We start from the raw sequence: 21,453 nt of genomic DNA on the forward strand, positions 1-21,453 counted from the left end.
GAGTTGATGGAGAAGAGATATATGAAAGCACAGAGTGAACACAGGAATCAAAGAAAAAGAAACAACGTTAATGTATCAAATTTTTTTCTTTTTGAATAAAACTTTGGGATAGGGTCAGGATTTTTTAATGAAGGAAAATTTCCCCCTATTTCAATTCTGAATATGTCTTCCTCATATTCATCACTTTAAAAAAAGTGCCTAAATATGGAAAAGGTTTAAAAATTTTAGATTTGCCCCATGCTGAAACTGCCAAGTCTTTCCTGACCTATCCTAAAATTTACTCATGAGACTCTACACTTGGAAATATTCGATGGAAGACAATCTATTTTATATCATGGAAGCTCAAACATAATCAGAGGAAGTGATAAGAAACATTAATTTCAAGAGCGAAATGCTCAAATGATACAGAATAAGATCTACTTTCTTCTGTATAGAAAAGATTAGTTGAAAGATTTGACTATTGCTGAGAAGGAAACAACTGGTTGAACCAACCAAACTCTAAATAAGAAATGCAGCTAAGATATTCAAATTTGGTATATGAATAAGGAATTTGGGAGAACAATGCCTATGAATATCAAAAGTAAATTTCTAGAGACAATGGTATTCTATAAAAAAAATGAACCTCCTGAGAAGTGAGTACTTTGAGGAATTTTTTGCCCCTTAGAAAGAAAACAGTATCTTTCATTTTACACATCAAATAGGAATACAGCATTTTCTTATAGGCTTCCTAATAAGCCAAAGAACTGTGCAAATTAAAAGGAAACAGAAAGAAAGAAAAAGAAAAGGAAGGAAGGAAGGAGGAAGCAAGGGATTGAGGGAGGGAGGGAGAAGGCCAAAGCACCATAAGGCAATGATCCCTTATTAATTATGTTTGCTTCAAGAGTAGAAAGTAAGATAAAATGACTGGTCTGGATGTTTTTAAAATGTCAATGCTATGAAAAAAGAGAAAGAAAAAAAAAGGCAACAGAGGGAAAGAAAGGAGGGAGAGAAGAAAAGGATAGGAAAAGAAAAAAACTACAGAAATATAATGACTAAATGCAATATGTAATCTTTGACTGGATTCTGGATTGGGGCTGGGGGTAGGATAAAGGATAATACTGAAGTAATTGTAGAAAACTGAGTAGGAATTGTGTTGGATAACCATATTGTGTTGATATTAGCTTTCTAAAATGTGACAAATATACAGGGACCCAAATGTGAAAATGGTTTTGCTCTTAGGGGATAGAGGCTGAAATATTTAGAGAAAAAGAGCTATAATATCCCTAAGTTACTCTCAAATGGCTCATCTAAAGGGATGCAGGGAGCAGGATAGATATGCACTGTACTATTCTTTCGACTTTTCTGTAAGTTTGGAAGCTTTCTAAATACAAATACAGGGTAGGAGAGTAGATAATACTCCTGAGAGGATGATGAGATAGTACAAGCCTCCCACCCAAAACAAAGAAAGGAGACAGAGTTCAGAGGAGGCAGGAACTGTTTAAGCGATTACTAACTCATAAAATACACATACAAGTGAAGCTTCCATTTATTGTTGTTGAAATCAGTTTTAGAAAAGAAAGCATTCTATATACTATCTGTCTGAACCTTCCTATGCCACAGATTCAATTAAGCTTTGGGACATATTAATGAAGTATGGTTCAACACTTTCAGCATCACATAAAAATCTGTGAACAGGGAGTTTTGCAATACTTATTTAGAAGTATATAAATCATACAGAAAAAAATCATACAGATTTGTTCGTTTATATGGTAGAAAAACAACTTCTGTTTATATCTTTTGTAACTGAAAATACTTTTAACTTCTCCCAAAGTTTTATGTGTCTTACTTTCTTAGCTTCCATTTTGTTGCCTCACTATGTAAATGTATATGCACAATCAATTTCTCAATTTGTACTTCTCTGGAAGAATCTATGATTGAAAACTTCCTATTAATTGTTGATTAGGCTGTTGTGAATAGATGCTAAGTTACCACCCTCCTAGCCCTATTGGCCACCATAAAATGGAAGTATCTGTGTTTATATTTTAATGATGTAATGTTAAGAACTTGAATATAATAATAATACCAAATAAAATTTACAAGCTATTTGTGAGTTTAGGAATTGCTTTCATATATGCCAATTTTGCATAGTAAAGTTGGAAGAGAATAAGAAATAAGGTAGATAAGCCAGCTAGATGGATGTGATAAGTAAGCAAAGGTTATGAGTGACTACAGGCATCTTAAACATTAACAGAAGCTATAAAGGAAAAATTCCCTGTTATGTTTTTCTGGAAATGAACAATTAGCAAATATTGCAGGAGGGAACATAGTTTGGTACTTTATGCTAAAAATGGGAACCAGGCAATTCTCACTCCTATTTTTAGCTGAGCTCCTGACCTCCCTGTGTCCTTGGGTAAATCAATCAAACCCTCAGTTTCCTCACTTATCAACTGGGGTTGGAGCTCCTGACCTTGCTCATGGGAGTGGCTGTGAGTTGGCAAATATCACTGAAAATTCAAAATGCTATTGACAATCACAGATTCCTGCTTGTCTGTGTCTCCTAAGGAAGCTGCAGAGCATGACAAAGACTCTTGATTGATTATACTTCTTGCTTCTGTACCTGTGAAAGGACATTCATGCATCAAAATTTAGAATAGAATACTTTAAGGCTTCTGGAAACACTAACGTATTTTGATTCCTACTTATTGCTTCTGCCCCAGCTCCAGTCCTTATCACAAGGATGTGTCACAAAGATGTGTCCAGATGTGGAAGGCTGAGAGGCACAAGGCTCACTAACAAAAACTGCCACAAGGAACAGAATGCTCTTCCAAGGAGCCCAGCATGACTCCCTAACTCTGCCAGAATTACCAAGCCTACACTTGTTGTCTCTGGAATGCCAATGGCAAAATGACTTCCTAACTTTGCCAAGATTTAAAAAACCCCAAGGGAAAAATTCTCCAAGATGCTGTAGTGTAGAAGATAGCCAACTCTTTCAATACCTCTTCAATACTAAATGTAAAGTTGAAAACACATAAAAATAGCCAACTAAGAAAGGCCCAGCCCAAAAGCTTCAGAGACACAACTGGAAAGGGCCTTCCAGTGTAAGTACATACTTGTGGTAGGACAAAGAATTCCAAAGAATTCCATTTTTTCTACCCAAAAGTGTCTCACATCTTCCAGTCATGACACAGGTACTAAAATTGACTTCATGCTTTCTCTTTTCAAGAATTTAGGCAACCTCCATTCTCTTTGCTTCCATGTTCCCATGTGGCAGACCTTTAGCCCTACACCATAGTCTCTTTCCTCAAGAGAAAAGTAACTTTTCTGATCACCACCTTGGGAAAAGGAACTGAGCACTTCCATTACAGGCTTCTTGTATAAATCATAAATCATCAGAGCAAAGCCTGTAGGAGCTCCTTTTGTCCAGCAGGTTCACAGAGGTGGTATACTTTGGTCTAGTCTGGCCACATAAGCTTGCTGCACAAGCAGGCTGTTGCTTACAGATGGAAGGCCCACAGTTTTAGGGAGCTGAGGTCAACACAGGCACAAAGTACTACAGCCCTGTGGCTATACATCAAATTACGTTTGTCAATGAAGCTATTATCAGTAATAGAGTTGATATGCTCATTTCCATCTGTCTGACTTCTATGCTGATTTCTCAACTGGTTCTGACTCAAGAGGGGAAAGGCATATTATTTTTATTGATCCCCTAACACCATACAGCTTCCTAGAAACTCTTTTCTAGTACTCATAAAACCCACCTAGAAACTCAACAAGGTAAAACAGAATAAACCCAAGAGGGCTGCAGCCATGGCCAGGTATGCATTTCCTGTGAGGCAAGAGTGTCTCCAGGTCTGCTGCAATTTTTTAAGTTCTGGATCTGTCCAAGGAAGAAAAATGAATGGTACCCAGCTGTATGATTTCAGGCCATATTTCATTATAGGCTACCAGTATAAATCACGAGAACAAAGCCTATATGAGCTGCCCAAATGTCAGAGACAGAAATAGTGTTGTAGAACACTGTTAGGTTTTTTTGTTTAAACTACTACATATTTATATCAACAAAAAGACCCCTAAGCTTTTGTACTCCTGGGCATCTTCTGTAATGTGTTTATATTTTATTTTCTACACATCCCCACCTTCCTTTCTTGTGTTACAGATTTCTGAGTGCAGGAGTGCAAAAAAATTCATTTTACACATGTAAGAGTTCTAAGTATGGCACTATGCCCTTTAACAAGGACTATTATGCTCAATATCTCTTCCAAGGGCATATTTTGAGAAGAAAAGAAACTAATAAGAAGATATGGAAATGAAAGAGAAACACAATCGTGAAGGTTTTTGCTCAGGGATGAATCTGGGGAGATAAGCATGCTTCCTGAACATGTTCCATTACCAGGACAGGCTCAGAGTTCCTGGAAATACTGCCAAGGCTGAGAGATATTCTTTAGACAAAGGACATTCACATGGGGACATGGCCAGATGAGGACCTTCATGTTCCCCAGGGCTGGAGCGGAGGGGAAAGTGAACTCAATATTTTCACTGACTCTTCTTACTAGTACTCTCAATTGCAACACATTTGCCTTTTGCTTTTTGAAGAAAGAGATGACATCATTTACACACAAAAGTTAAGGAATGATTCATTAAGGATGAAATTTTTAAAAAAATGATCATTGCTATAATGTGGATCTGGCATGTCCCCCAAACGCACATATGTCAAAGTTTTGGTCCTCTGCTTGGTGCTGTTGGAAGCTACATGTGGACTCTTTAAGATGTTAGGCCAAGTAGGAGGTCTTGGGTCACTAGAGGCATGCCCTCAAAGAGGACTATGGGATGCTGGTTTCTCTCTCTGTCTCTCTCTCTCTCTCTCTGTCTCTTTTCCACGCTGCCATAAATTCAACTGCATTTTTCTGCCACATGCTCCCACCATGATAACTGTGCTGCCACAGGCCCAAAACAACTGGTCAAGTGACCATGGAATGAAATGTAGAAACCATGAGCTGAAATAAACCTTTCCTCCTTTGAACTTAATAATCTGATGCATGTTGTTACAATACCACAAAGCTGACTAACACAACAGGTGAGCATGTGCATCCTTGCACATCTAGATGGGATTTGGAAAAGGCTCAGTCACTAGATCCATGCTTATGCCAAGAGTACAGATAAGCTAGAAGGTGCACAGATTTTAGCCTTAACTGGTATTAAGAACCACAAAACAACACAGAATAACTGCAATGAGAGGAAGTCAGGGAAAGGGAACCAAGAGAGGTGAAAAGATGCCATTCCTACCCCATTCTGAGTCTCTTAAGTCACCTATATTCATACCCTGGCCTGCAGCCCCAGCTACATGGTCATATCCTAAAACAAGCACAATAGAGAAAATTGGTGAACTGGAAGAAGGTGTAAAGAAAGTTACTCAGATTAGAGCACAGAGAGATTCCAAAATTTCCATTATGACCATTATTTGCATGGTGATAGGTACGGCTGTGAGCTGTCTAAAGTCAGAGTTGCTCTCCTTGTGGAGAAATCCAGTGCATGGGGTGCTGGATTCATGGCTGATTAGATAAGACTTCCTTTTTACTCATTTCTTCTGACTAAGCACTCTTCCCTTCTTTTCTCTCTCCAGGTTTTCTCTCTCTCATAACTAGAGGACATCACAGTACTTGGCACATGTAGTCAGTATCAGGGTAGAAATGACAACTGAGAAGTAGAAAATGAGCAAGAAACAGTTTCTAGAGTCAAATATACTAACAGTAGCTTAAAAAAAGAAGGTAGGAGGTAGTGGCTATAAATACAAGAAACAATGTACTATGAAAATGTAAAAGAATGATTTATCTCTAGCACTTACTGTATGATCACACAGCCTTATATATCTTAATGGCCCTTCAAGGTACCATTTTATTACAACACCAGCAATAAGTGATGTTGCTGATAACCTTAAGCAACCAAGAAAGGTTTACTTTATGTTCAAAGTACTATACTTAAAAGTAGGAAAGTATATAATGAATTTCAGAAAGACCCATAAAGGGGTCAAAAATATCATAAGGGTTTTAGAAGGTTGCAAAACTCTTTCATAATGGACTCCTCATGTATATGTATGTGAATGTGTATAAAGAAATACTTATAAGGGTGCTATATACATATTCTATTCAAGGCACTGTTAAGTGGACCCCAAAAGACCCATGAACTGCTTTTCTAGACACAGAAATCTCTCTAAGTAACATATGAAAGGATGATCAATCAACTGTATAAAATAGAAGCATTACCAGCAATATCAATGGATTGCATGTGGACAATTCTGCATGTAGAACTAGCAGAGGAGGAGGACGTAAAATCATTGTGAAGAGGGAGGCTTTCAAGAATTCACTGAGGGATGGGAAAAAGATCCACAGCACAGAGAGAGTCAAATGTTTCCCGCCAGGAAGGGAGGTGAGGTCATGCTGCCTGCTGAAGGTAAAAGTCCATCATTGTCATGAGTCATCTGAGTTCGTGGGAGACATCCAGTTAATATGACAAGGCAAGTTTGGATCACTGGGAGAGTTTAAGAGCTGAAAGGGAGCCCTTCTACATTTGTAGGTATGAGCTCACAGACACCTCTTTCATAGGGACAAGGGGTGCAAAGGAAAACACCTCATTCCCAGAACACTGCACTCTACAAAGGAACAGAGGAAAACTATAAAAGTGACTCAGAGAGTGACTAGCAAGAATAAAGTCTAGGAACACAATGTAATTATAAGTTCTACAGATTACATTAAAGCAAGTCATTGAAATGGAAACAAATTTAATAGAAAACTGTCATATTTTGTCTTCTTAGTCAAATAACTAAACATCATCTAAGTGAATGGATGCAGAATTAAATACAGATCTGATTATAAATGTATGCATTTAAATACTTTTCCCTAATGATGTTTTTTTGACTTGCTATTTCATTTCGAAGTTTTAAAGTTAAAACAACTTTATAATTACACTTTAGAATTAAGGTTCAGGAAAGCAGTTCAGCTAGATGCCCTCTTGATCTAGTTAAGTATTTCTAAACTGATTAGGTCCTCCAGAACAAAAGTTACTACTAATATCTGCTATGTTAATACTGAAGATTTACCTAGTTTTCAACAAATCTGCCATAAAAAATCTTGAAAATAAATTAGGCTCAAAGTGCTTTATAAAAGCATTCACATCATTCTTTCTTTAAGGAGGCAAGACCCCTTTCCAGTGCAATTTGCAGACTGGGAATCAAGAATGAAACTTCAGCAGAAAGCATGACAACAGCATGTGTGGCATTACTTCACATTGATTCCCCTCTTCATTCTCCTTCTTGCTAATAATATAATGCATACTTTTGAGAATAAACATGAAATGTGGTAAACAGTTTTCCAGTTTTCATTTCATAGCTGCCAGGGCCAATTCTAAATACCTTTCCTGTGGAAAGGCTCAAATTTTTTTTCAGACATGTTGATCCTAAGAAAGGGAGAAGAATGTTCTTGCATGCACGTGTGAAAAACAGCTTGTATTGTCTCTTCTCAGTTCTGGAAACAAGAGGCATTCATGGTTGCTAGAGGTTCTGTGTTACATAAAGGTAAGAGCTTCCAGATAAGCCAAACAAGGGCAGAGTTACTGGTTTCTAATTAACCTAATTGTGTGCAGCTTGATTATCTGAAGAAGTTATCTACTGAGCACACCGCATCCCTACAGCCAGGGGACAGCATGGGTAATGGTATCCACTCCCGTTGCTTCTGCTTAGGGATTGATACCAGGAGAAAACAAGCATTTAAAATCACAAAGAACAAGGGTGCATGTGTATGAATATACAGGTTTTTTGCATACATAAATTTCAAACAAACTTGATGCTTTGATGAAATCTCACCATTCCTGGAAACATTATTTGGCCAATTATGGATGAATAGATTTGTAGATGCTATGATGTTTCAGCAAATAAATATCTTTTCTCCCATTTCACATCCAAATACAAATAATTTCAAATAGAGAAATGAATAAAATTGATAAACAGGAACTAACCAACTCTAAGCAAATAATCTAGGATCCTGTCTATAGTTCTTTAGGCAAATAATAAGTTAATAAATTAAGGCCAATTCTACATCACAATAAGAGGTTTTACTAGGTAAAAATAATGAGTGAGGCTGCATTCTTGCCATAAAAGCAAAGAAATCCATCCTTAGTTTAACTGTAATCCTGCCTATAAGCAACAAAATGGGCTGAATGACTTTTTTCAATCCAAAGATTTATGATGGAATTCCATAAAATTCTAAAATTAAGGTAAAATAAGATAAAATGCCTGTGCTCATGCTCAGAAGTGTCAGTAGTAAGAACAAGGAGGAGACTGCTTACCCAGGGGTCAAGACAGCACCCGCAGCAGAAATAGACATGGTGCAGACATGGTGAATAGGGGTGGAAGCAAGGAGTGAGAAAAAGTATTATATTTATACACACGTTCATTTATACATACTTATAAGCTTATAAATACACACCCATGCACAGTCACACAGAGCCAAGCTCAATGCAAGAAAGAAAGTCTCCTACAGCCACAGCACTGGAGGCAGTTTAAAGCCACATGATGTCCAGAGGTAACCACAAGAAACAGGACAACAATGGATCAAGAACATAACCTCTGAAGCCAGACTACCGGGTTTCAATCTTAGCTTCTCCACTTACTTTCTAATTTTGATAACCATAGTAACTGCCTCAAAGAGTTATTATGAGGTTAAAATAAGTTAACCTGCCACAAGGCAAGCACTCAGTGTTAGTTGATCATTATTGTTAACAGGGCTGAAAAGATACCAGCTGGTGGTTTAAAAAGCCTGTGTGCAGAAGACAAGGTTGTGAGCTTGTGTGGATAGGGACCTGGAGTGGCTCTCTCTACAGAAAGATGTGAGCCAAAATATCCTGGTCAGTCAGAAAACTTCACCATCTGGAAGCTGACATGGAGGAAGCCACTGCCCACCTTGCTTGGACATGAGGAAAGATGTGGAGGAACTACCTAAGTTGTGTGGCAGTTGATGCTGAGAAATTAATATGGAAATTGTTCATTCAAATAAGCCCCTAGGCCCTGGCAGAGGTCACCATGAATTCATCCTATAAAAAGCTCCAAGGTAGAGGGTAAGGTCCTTAAGTTAAAAATCATACTGTGAAAGATGGCTGTGGTGGTACACTTCTATAATCACAGCACTCAAGAGGATAGTGAATTTGAGGCCAGCCTGGACTACACAGTGAGACCCTGTCTCAAAAAACAAAACTGAACCAAAAAACAAAATAAAACAAGACAAAAAACAAAACCAACAATGTACCACATGGAGCACCAAACAGAATAAATAACAACATATTCATGCCTGGAGATATTCTGGCTAAAGCTTTCAGAGACAGAGAGAAAACAAATTACCTACAAAGATGCAGACTTCTCTTTGGTGATAATAGGATCATGAGGAAAATGGAATAGTATCTTCAAAGAGCTGAGTGGAAACAAATGTCAACTCAGAATCGTACACTTTCACTTAAGAGTGCAGAAACAACTGAATGTACATAAAAACAAAGAGTTCATCACCCACAGATCCAGAATACAAGAGATACCAACACCAGAAGGAAAAAGCCCCAGAAAGAAGAGTGAAATCCAAGAAGCAGTGCTTGCTAGAAGAGGACAAAATCAGAAGGAAGCTTCCTCAGCTTTCCATGCCCAAACTTAAAAAGGTATTTGCACTAGTGCAGGGAGGGGTACATCTTCCCCTTGGGCTACCATGGGAAAGCTCTTTCTCCCTGTGCTTTCTCTAAAGTTTATTTGTTCATTCCATTTCATGATTCCCTCCCCTCTTTATCTTTATCCACTTAAGCATAACTTTTAATTTTTTAACAAACTATTCTAGACATGCACTTTAAAGTAATGGACAGAGGAAAGCAGCAGTGGCATTCCACCCCTTCCAACATTCAGCCCTATTCCTGGCAGCAACCACCTTCAGATCTTTGAGCTATCTTGTCTGGTATTTATCTTCCTATTTTTAAATAATATGCTGTGCTAGGAGACCTTTGGAAAATCTATCACCTGCTGGCAAAGGCTAAGGCTGCTTGGCCATTTGCCATGTGACAATCCTTCCTTAATCTGGCAAAAGGACAGACTTGATAAACTGTCACAATGACACAGTGCTCTTGTTTTTTAGAACATGGAGCCACAAAACTTGGCCCATCCCATTTCCAAGAGATAAATGATATAAGTTACAAGGTGATAGAATAACAATGTGAGACAGTTTGCAATAGTTTTTCACCTTATGCTAAGGATTTACTCATACTCTACTTTATTAGATTAAAAAATAAAATATATCCATTCTTAAATGCACCCCCCATAATAAGTTGGGTAACATGAAGTCCATAAAGTCAGGCAAATACGATGGTAGGTAATATCCCCAGTGAAGCAGAGACCCCATCACATGCATGAGCTTGAGTTTGGATGATTCCAGAGGGTGGATGAATCTACTCCCAAAATCAGAATAAGGGTGAAATTTCCAAGGATGGAACAGAGAGTCTTCATTGTTTGGCCTTTGAGAACAAAGAAGAAAGAAACTTCACAAGGAAAAGGCTGAGAAATCAGTATAGGTACCATGATCATTACTTAATATTATCTTCTGTATAAAATACAACAGAAACCTTACTGGAAGAAAAAACTGTTCTCTGACTTACAATCTGTCTCTTATCTCTAAATCTTTTATTCATTACCTAATCAAAAACAAACAAGAACCCCACTTTCTACCTCTTATCCAAAGGAAACAGAATAAACAAAACCAATCTACTAACTTAAGGTCTAGAAAGCAAAAAGGGGCCTCTTCTAGTCAGTGACCAAAAATATTCCTGAAGCACAATTGATGGTACTTTTTCTTGCTGTAGGAATTTAGAATTACTCATTATAAACATAAGAATGTAGTTCTTTTATTTCCCAGCGTCCAGGCCGCATTAATTTCTGTTACGTCAGCAGTTGGTGTGTCTGTTATTACTGAACATGTCACTCTGCTGAGCTATTAAGCACAACATGGCATAGTTCCTTTCTGGAACATTTTGTTTTCCTGCAGTTGATACATCTTTCATTTTATTTTCATTTGCTCCCTTTTTTTTAATGTACCTACTTCTCATTCTTGTCAAAGACTCCAGATTATACATAAAATCCCTTCCCCACACAAACATCAGACACCTGCTATTCTCACTTCCTTGTTTTTTTTCTAGAGTCCTATATTCTGGAGCCATCTTTCCTCCTCTCCCAGGACACAGGACCTGTTGCACAGCTGACAACCCAGAACTTTCATTACTCCAGGGGACTGCTGCATAATGGAAGGCAAATTTTTTTGAGAGGCTGCCTGTTTGAAAATATCATTAATCTGCTATCACACTTGATTGACAGTGTAGGGTACAGAATTCCAGGTTAGATTGATTTTCTTCCTTCACTAGGAATTTTAAAGACCCTATCCCATTTTCTTCCAGCTTTAAGAGCTACTGTTGAGAAGTCTAATGTCCTTCTGATCCCAATCCTCTGCATGTGACCTGAACGTTTATTTTCTTCTCTGTAAGCTTTAGGATCTTATCTTTATCCTTGGTGTTCATAAATTTCATGATGTGACTGCATGTGAGACCTATTTTTATTTTGTGCTTAGTGGTTGACAAGTCCTTTCTATTTGGAGATACATGTCCTTCAATTCTGTGTTATTTGTTTGACAGTTTTCTCGAGTCTGCTTCCTCTTCTTTTAACTCCTATTAATCAGACATTGAATTTCCCAGATTGAGTCTCTAAATTTATTTTTTTCTTCTGCTGTTCAGTTCACTGCACATTTTGTTTTACTTTTAGGAAGATTTTATTGACTTTATCTTCTCAAACTCCTTAGATCTCTGACTGCCCCTCCTGTGTGCTCCTCAAGCACACCATATTTCTATTACTAATATGATTATTAACAGGTACTGCAATAGTGATGCTTTCTTGTCTTCCCCTGAGGGCAAGACCTATATCTATCTTCTACTGAGTTCAAAGCTGTCTCACTGGGGCAAGTACAAAGGGCTTAGCACTGAGAAGATCTATAGTAAATGTTAGTTGAGAGAGAATATAATGTGTACAGAAAGACATATCTTATAATAATTTAAGTAATAATCTTGTATTTAAATTAAATCAAGGGACAAAACTTTGAAGTAGTCAATAATGCTTATTAATCTTGAGACATTTCAAAGCTTGGGGCTTCTACAATTGTGGGTACCTCTTTAACAGTCCAAGAGGAAAACAGAAATTACATATAGATCAAAGGTGGTCTACAGAAAAAGACTTTACACTGTAACCTAAATTCTTCTGGCTGTCTTTTTCTATCTTATTAGTGCAACTGGAAAACAACTGGTCACTAATTTTTTTTACAAAAACAACTCTATATAATGACATATTAAAAAAAAACTTACCAGCCTTCTTTTTTGCAAATGAAGTAATTATTATTAATCCAGAAATAATTTTGTCTACTATGTTATCATTTACTGCTCACTTAGTTCTCCTTGCATCTCTAAGGTGATGGGAACATCAGATTAGTTTTGTGGGTTACATCACTTGACTAATGAAATCCAGGTAAACTGACCAACAGTGGTATGTGCAGCACTTACTTTTACTGTCACTTGGCAACATAACAACTTAGGGGAATCTTTGTAAAGATGAAAGCCACAGTCACTACATGTTATAATAATAGGTAAGACTTAAGGAGAACTTATTACTTGTAGTGACTAAGTTGTTTTAAAGGCTTTGACTCGTTAAAGTCTCACAAAAATCCATGAGTCAAATACATTATTCCCACTTTACAGTAAGAAACTGAGGCAAAAGAAGATTAAGTAATCTATGTGCAAATTCTATTCATTTCAATGAAATTTTTATCTTTAGTGTTTTCCTATCACACTAAAATCTTTTATAAGCGTTATTAATGACTTCAAGATATTCTACTATACTCAGGTACCACATTTATTCAACCATTCACCCACCACTGGGAAATTATAATTGTTGCCAGTTTGACAGTATTACAAATAGTCCTGCTATAAAACTTCTGCAGATAAGCCTTTGCCCACATTTTATTATTTTTCTAGGATAGACACTAAAAAGAATTAATTAGAGGGTTAACAAATATTTGTTGGATAAATAAAGTAGATAAATCTCCATCATTTTACCTCATGAATTTATCCTCTTGTTTTTGTGCTTACAAAGTTTCTCCCCATCCCAAGGACAAATAAGTAGCACCCTGTACTTTGTTTTAGATTTAATTTTACATTTAACTTATAAATATATATTTGAATTGTTTTATTGTATAAGATGAGCTCTAAATACATTTTTCTCTAAATAGCTAACCAATTTTTTCAAAAAACATCAGTTGAATAAATCCTTTTCCAAATGTTTGTTCCTTCCTTTATATATACATATATGTGTGTACACACACACGTTTGCCTCCCCAGCATCCACTTCTGAGCAGATTATTATTTAGTTTGTTTTTAAATCAGGACCTGGCGGTCTGGGGAGAAAAGATAATAGGTTAATGTTATAAGAGCTGAATTTAAGATGCTGATGAATCATCTGGATGGAAATACACAGTAGGGCGTTAGAAACCCAGATTTGCTACCTACAAGAGAGATGGGAGCTATCTGAGGGTGAAAGATCAATTAGGAGAACACGCAGAATAGAAGAAGAGAGAGCAAAGGAAAGGAGCACAAGAAACTAACATGTCAGGGCTGGGGGAGGAGGACAGCCCCATGAAAAGTAGTTGGCGAGCTCAAGGGAGGGGAAGCCACAAGAGAAGAAAACAGTATAGACTAGGGCAGAGTGAGCTCCAAGCATCATATGAATTACACATATTTCTTGGCTTAACTGATTAAAACAACATAATATTCTACTCCAATCCTCAGAAACAGGAATATTCATTTTCTTGGTTTGTTACATGTAGTTACCAGATGTAGTTTTATGATATCAGAACATCATTATACCACATCTCTAGAATACTTAGGTGTTCTAGAACATTTTAAGCGTATTTATAGGCAAATCAGAGGATTTTGAAATGTTTTCAGTGACAGTGTTTCATTCTGGAAGTTTTGATATAATTTTTGCTCACATATTAAAATAAGACTTTTAAAGACAGAAACATTTCTGAAAAATAGGCAAATCAGTTCTGCTAAGAAAAATCATATAGGCTACTCAAATCATGAGTGTTGTTGGTTCTGAAGAAGAAAAACAAATTCTTAATCATGCAAAAGGATTTCTAGCCTTTGTCTGCCATTTCACTAATGTAAGTTAAGCTTTCAAAATTCAAATGTCCCAATACTCTGTTTTACTGATATGCTTATCACCAGACAAGCACCTTCTTCTTTGGTACATGACAAGAAGTCTTTCAACACATATTGGCCTGTTAGTTATTTTGAACTGTCTCTAATATTTGACTATATTTAGGTTTATCGGAAGAGTTGGTTGCGATGCTATCTGCAAATAGATCTTTTTCTAGATGTGGACTGTAAGTATCCAGCTAGATATCACATTCTTATCTGCAAAAACCTAGCAGAAACCTAGATGTCATTCCTAGTCTCTTGATAATGAACATGGGGAAAAAAATGCTTCAACTCAGAGGGAAAAAGGTAGAAGCATTGTGCATATTGCCTTCTCTTTCACTTGTCTGAATAGATATTATTTAATTCTACTATATCTGAGTCTCCACTGAAAAAAGCACTCATGGCTGTAACTGAAAATTACCTCTTCTCAAACAAAACAAAAATCTCTCCCAATTGACAAACATTAACTTTAATCAAAGCTAACAAAAATGTGTTTGGGAGATGAGGGGAGGAACCTCTACATCTGTCTTTCTCTAGAGAGACCTAACAGCAAATCAAAGATATCCCTGGACCTCATTATAGAAATGAGACTCCTCCATTACAAATATCACAAATAAGGAAAAAGTTTCAAGACAGAGGTGCTGCCCAGGGTAAGGAAGCAGCTGAGAACCCTCCACTCTGGACAGTAACTCTGAGAAAAGTAAATCCATCCCCGCCCCTGCAAGACTGCCAGTGCTCAGTTCACTCAGCCTTCACTTTTATTTAAATGTCTGAGAGGATGGAGTTCAACAAGACAATCCCTGCCTGCCCTATCCCAATACCACCATGTATACCTATTCTCCCCAAAGATGGCAGGCAACCTTCACCCAGTTGATACTACAGGTCCTAGACAGACCATGAGCCATTTATTAGCTCAAACATTTACACTGTCCCTTTCATTCTTTTCTTCAAAATTCAGCCCATTATATGAAAATATATGCTAAATGTCTTGCTGATGGCTAACTTGGGCTCATTCCTTGGTGTTAAGTGAAAATGAGTAGCTAAATCAATAGTTAATTCGCTGCACACAGTCATTGACTCTTTTCCCCATTACTGACTGTGTCTTACTTTTCAACAACCACAATCTTTATTGATTTTACACTGTAACATCACATGATATATTCTGCTTTCTTTGTCTACACTCTGCCTCCTTCACTTATCCGCCTAACTCCTACTTAGCTTCTTAGCTTAGACACCACATCTTCCGGCAACCTTTTCTTAACATAATACACCCCTACAATTTTTCACAATAGCCCTTCCTTTACTGAATTATGTATCCCTCCTCTGGATTCTAAAACTATCCTCTGCATACTTCCTTCATAGGAGTAATGACACTATACTCTATTTATGAGATATCTCACCTCTACTAGTCTTTGAACTCCTTCAAAGGCAGGAATCTTTGTTCATCTTTATGAGGTTGTCTGGTGTTTAATGGATATCCAAAAATGTTTTTGAAATGAGTGAATAGATGTATGAACATGTTCAGACTTAGAAACAGAATTACAGAGATGGGTCTTTAGCAAACATTTAGTCTATCCCACTTTATCCAAAACTCCTTAAACAAGTATTTCCTAAGAATTGTGTCAAGACATTAAGGCAAGGAAATCATTATCCATATTCAATATAAAATAAACATTTTCTAATGAAAATAGATTAGATTAAAAAAAAAAATCTTACCGGCAATGTTCCAGGCAGAGATGCATCAAAAAAAGAAACCAAAGAATTTGGAGGTGCGGCAAAGCGTACTTGAGATCCCGAGAAGAGTTTAGAATTAGAGGAAATTTGGGCATGAATTTCCAGTCCTACCACAGCTTTCCATTTGTGTTCACTAAAGAGAAAGGGAAAATGGTTAAGAAATAGTTACATTTGTCACCATGCATGGATTTCTATAAAACGAAACCTCAAATGTTGATTTCTGAAATTGTATATCCTTACATTTAAAAATTATATGTGTGTGTGTTTGTGTGTGTGTGTGTGTGTGTGTGTGTGTGTGTGGTACTAGTGTTTGAACTCATGGCCTTGTGCTTGCTAGGCAGGTGCTCTACCACTTGAGTCACATCCTCAGTGGAAAAATGTATCATACTTTATCAGTGACTAAACCAAAACAATTCATAATAAACACATACAGTGAGTCAAATTAAAACATGCTTACAACATGACATGAGAAAGTTCACAGTGCAAACAGAATACTTTGGCACCTTAAAAGCAATTCTGAAATGGGTATCAAATGAAAATGCTTGGCCTAAGTCAATAAAAAGCAGTAATTTCTAAATTAACTGTACCTTATCAGCTAATCACTCAGTAAATGTAGAAAGCTGATCCTCTGATCATTATTTAGAATTAACATAAATGTGAGGATTTTAATACTCAAGAAATAACTGCTAAAAAAGTAAATTCTCAACCATGTTTTGAATTCATTTTATAAAAACAGCTTGCAAATACAATGGCCAGAGTCACACACATATAATAGATCAGCACTGAAAATGATTAAACCTCAGACACAGCATATTTTTGGTCCCCCAAATCAATTCCAATTCCTGAGATCTATTTTCAGGCTCTTTTGTTTGTTTGATCATACTTGATTGCTAGCAAATCTAATCTTGTTAAATGCTAAAATAACCTCTCTCATCTGGCCATTCCTACTCTGTTGGTTTGGTACACAGGTCAAGTAATTTTAAGAGCATTTATTCTGTATGAAACCTATGCATGTTCCTATCCTGCTTGTCTCCCAAGCAATTTTCTGTGTTTTTGTTCACATGTATTAGGTTTTGCTTCAACCATTCCAAATCACAAAGTTTTATATCTAATGCAAAAAAGATTAATTCCTTCTTTTTAAATCATGAAAACAAAAGTCTGTGTGAGGAATTAAACTAAGAATTCATCAGAAATTACTACTCAGGTATTACCTACAGTATTTTTGGCAGTGGCTACAAGTTTCATCACGTGAGAGAAAATGCACTTTCCATTCACAGGGAGATGATGGAATTTATGAAAAGAATAAAAACTGAATGCACTGGACATTTCCCTCTGCTCCTCTAACTGAAAAGCAAAAAATAATGCCAATCTCAAAGAAAAAAAAAATTAGAAACCTGACGTATGTTTCTGTATTTAAAAAGAAACTACTTAAATCTTATACACTGAAGCATGAACAGCTGTTCAGTAAATATCTATCAAGATAAGCAAAACTCTTTACATAACCAGAGGGAAGATTTCTTCAGTTGACTACATCCTCCTAGGTCTAGACACACATGTTCAACATAAAACAGCTCCACAGACAACTGCTGTTCTAGGAGTAATGATACTTCTGATTAAACCACCACTACCCAGGGCTTGTAGATAAAGGCTCCCTTTCTACCTTTAGAATACTGCTAGCCCGTAGAAGCGCTAAATGTCAGCTAAATATGGTACCTTTTCCATATGCTGCTAGAAAGATGACTGAATTCACTCTTTGGTCTGTGCAGCCAACTCGAGAAAGCACTTGCTATTCTACACTCGCGAATTCCCCAAATGATGCCTACTTTAAGACAGCGGTGGGGATGGGGGCGGGGGCGGAGCTGATAGAAGGCCTGTTGGTGTTTTCACTTAAGCTTCAGGGTTCCGGTTATAAGCAAACATCGTCCCGCCCACCAAAACATCTAAACGCCAGGCTGTGGTGGCCATCATCTCCCTAGTCCCGCAGTTTCACTTCACAATTAAGTGGGCAGTAATGGTATGAAAATTTTATACCCTTCGCTCGGCTTCTGAGCCGTGTGCAGGGGCTGCTGAGTCACTGAACTCTGTCTCCTCATCCATTTGGACGTGAGCCCAGTCGGAGTCCCTCTTCGATGGCGAGAGTCGCCATCAACCCACGTTAGAGCCCAACGTTTTCTAGGGAAGCCCCAGCGCAGCATGGGCGCCGCCATTGCAGCGCCCCAACCCTGGTCAAGTGACTCGGACTCCCCGCCCTCCGCCTCTGCCGCAAGACTCGCTGGGAAGCGTAGTTCTGGCGAAGCGCTAAACCTCTGAGGGCGAGAAACGGAAGACTACTATTCCCGGCGATCCTTGCGACTCAAAGACTGCCGGAACTTGGCGGGGGGAGGGAAAGAGAAACTGAGGAGAGGGTTGGAGAGTTTCTGGGTTGGGAGGTGTGACTCCTCCTAGCGGGAAGTTGGAGAGGTTTGTAGTTGTGAGCGTGTGTGTGAGTGTGAGTTTTGTTGTCAGCCAATGCTGAGAAGCCTGACCAGGATTTTATAGCACAGTTAATCTTTAAAGTAAATGACCTTGACAGTACCGCGAAGACTTCCCAGAAATTTCAACCACACTTAGTTATTTTCTGCTTTCAAGGGTGCATTAAAGCAACCAGTACTTACTTGCATGCCTACTGTATGCCAGGCACAGTTCTTAGGCAGTGGTGGTACAGCAGCGAGCAAGACAGTTATGGCTCTTATTTTATGGCGTTTACATCTTAGGAAGAGGAACACAGAGAAAAATTAACAAAAAATAAGATAGTTTCATGTAGGTAATCGCTATATTTAAGCAGAGGTGCTTGGAGACAGACCTAAATTGAACCTTTGTGGATATTTTTACTTATTCTGCTTTTTGTTCTTCGCCAGTATCTGAAACTATCTCATTATATGCTAGAAAGCCATCGTCCCAGTGGACTTCTTTTAATTTTTTTTTGTTTCAAAATTCATGTTCTGGACTGTGAATGTAGCTCAGTGATAGAACACTTGCTTAACACATGCAAAGCCCTGGGTTCCATCTCCAGCACTAGAAACAAAATTTCATTGCACTTGTCGAACTCTTGCTGATTCTTCGTATTTGAACACATAGTCTAGACAGCTATTCTGTATATTATTCTAATCTAGTTCTTCACATAGTGCTTATGACTATTTGATGTTTATCTTCCGTTTCTACACCTCGTCTATTATTCACAATATTTCCAGAGTACAAAGTAGAGTCCTCAGAAACATTTGTTGAAGTAGTGCAGTATGGAGACTGCATTTGACAAAGTACAGAGTGCATGCTGTTTGGAAAAGTACTGTTTACAAGAGATGATGAAGTAGTATAGTGGTGGAGGCAAAGAGAAATTCACTTTTTGAGATAGATTTAGATTGAAGAACTCAATGATGGATTGGATATGATGGTGGAAGGCTAGAGAGATCAAGCAACTCCTGGATTTCTGGCTTGCATAACTGAATGATTTAATGTAGTTATTCACTGAGCTAAGGAAGCCAGAAAAGGAATAGTTTGCAGTGAAACCATGAGTTTGGTTGCCTTGGAGACATCCAAGAGGAGAAGTCAAGTAGACATCATTGATGCCTGCATATAGAGCAGGAAAAAAAGCTGCAGATTCTGTGTAGTTCATATCAATAGGTTTTCAGATTTTGGTAAATAACCTATTGATTAGGCAGCTACAATTTATGGTCTATTTCTATTAATACTCTTGAGCAGTTATGGTATTATGTAATATAATCCTTCCATATTGAAGGTGGAAATTTTACTCTCCTTAAAATGATCATTTACTTTGTTTATATTTTCTACTTTTTACCCTCTGTCATTGAGTCCAAATTGCTACACCAGAAGTATTTTCACATAACTAAGGATGAAAATGGGAGAAATAACAACAACTGGACCATAATTGCAGAGACTTGTTCCAAAATTTATCTCTGATTATTCCCTTTATATCAGGATCAGGTCACTCTTTAGATCCTTTATATTTTTATCTCTTCTCTAGGTTTCCATATTTTCCATCTTTACTGTAGGTGAATTTGCCCTCTTTGTCTTCTTTAGCTCCTCAGGTTTTTCTGGCCTGGCCTAGGATTCAGGAGAATTGCCTATGGTTTCACCTTTGATAGAACTACAAAAGAGGAAAGAATCCTATATCTCTAACCAAAGAGAGAGAATAAGACTCTTGCTACCTTGCCACTAACCAGCATGCTTAGAAAGCAATTCACTCCCTCACATGAATGTTTTAAAAACTACCATGGAGGACAGAAGCACACCTAAAGAAGGTCCTAATTTTGTGAGCAAAATGAAGTATAATGAAAATACATCTTTGTTTATGAAGCAGTATTATGCAATGACAGGCTTCACTTCAAAGACTCCCACCCCACCACTAGAGGGAGAGAAAATTCTATGCATGTAAATGTATTTGACTCTTCACAAATGGAAGCTTTCCAGTTTGATGCATTCTCTGTCCAGCCATGGCCTTTCAAAGTCCCACAGAACTAGTGGTGGAAATAAGGACTTGTCACCCATCTCTTCGGCTCCCCTCTCTCCAAGGATTATCTGTCATTTTCAGAAATGCTTGTTGATTTCTTCATGCTTGATCTGGCTTCTAGGAGAGCACTATTTCCAGTGCTCTTCCTGTCTTGCCTCCAAGTTTCTCCCACCAAACCTCCTTCCATAGAACCACCTCTTGCCTTCTTCCTGAATGCCACATCTGATATCTGTCAGAACTCTTAGTGACAGACAGCTCTCTGGCTGAGAAAGCTATTTCGGTTCCACCGACAAGGTGGCTGTCATCTGGAAGAAACATAGGTTTTCATTTTCAAGGAGCTCAGGAGGTAGCAGGACAGAGTTACTTGCAAAAACTGTTTTCTCAGGGAGGGGTTCTCAGCTCTTATTTTACCCACATAATTGACACAGTTCAAATAGGTCAAGGTTTTTAAAAGATATGTAAGCCAGAGAAGAATTTTGAGTTGTTAGTTATAAAGGGGAATAGTTAGGAAATACATCTTAAATAACATGCTTGGTTCTGTTTAGTATTCTTCAAAGAGTCTTTGAATATTATAACTGGAATGGACTGGCTCACCTCCCTCTTTGACTTAAAATCTTTAGATATGTATATAAACACATTGACTTCTGAACACAAATCATTTTTTCTCCAAATCTAAATTGTGTTTAATTGTAATCATTTTCTTTCCATTCTTTTACTAGTTTGCAATGGGGGAAATGAAATGAAAACATCATTTGTGTTTTAGGATTTATGACTTCTTCAACTCCATGGGTACAATGTAAGGGAACAATACAAGTAGTACTAAATTTCTGCTTTTCCAAATGAAGTAAACAATTTTGATAGACACATTATAATCTCAAGCAAAAGTTAAAAGGAGATAGTTTCTGCTGCCATGACAATCTATCTCA

General features: G+C 37.5%; 1 protein-coding gene across 1 annotated transcript in view; it reads right to left on the minus strand.

Moving 5' to 3' along the window:
* Gatb (glutamyl-tRNA amidotransferase subunit B) overlaps window positions 1-18,264 on the minus strand; it is an 80,868-nt gene extending 62,604 nt beyond the window's left edge. The window contains exons 1-2 of the mRNA XM_020155294.2: window positions 18,052-18,264; window positions 16,003-16,153 (exon numbers count right to left, since the gene is read on the minus strand). Coding sequence (XP_020010883.1) covers window positions 16,003-16,153; window positions 18,052-18,227 — 327 coding nt within the window. The 5' untranslated portion in view covers window positions 18,228-18,264. The remainder of the gene's footprint in view (window positions 1-16,002; window positions 16,154-18,051) is intronic.
* Window positions 18,265-21,453: the final 3,189 nt, after the last annotated feature.

Source organism: Castor canadensis, chromosome 9, assembly GCF_047511655.1.
Source record: "Castor canadensis chromosome 9, mCasCan1.hap1v2, whole genome shotgun sequence".
Taxonomy (NCBI): domain Eukaryota; kingdom Metazoa; phylum Chordata; class Mammalia; order Rodentia; family Castoridae; genus Castor; species Castor canadensis.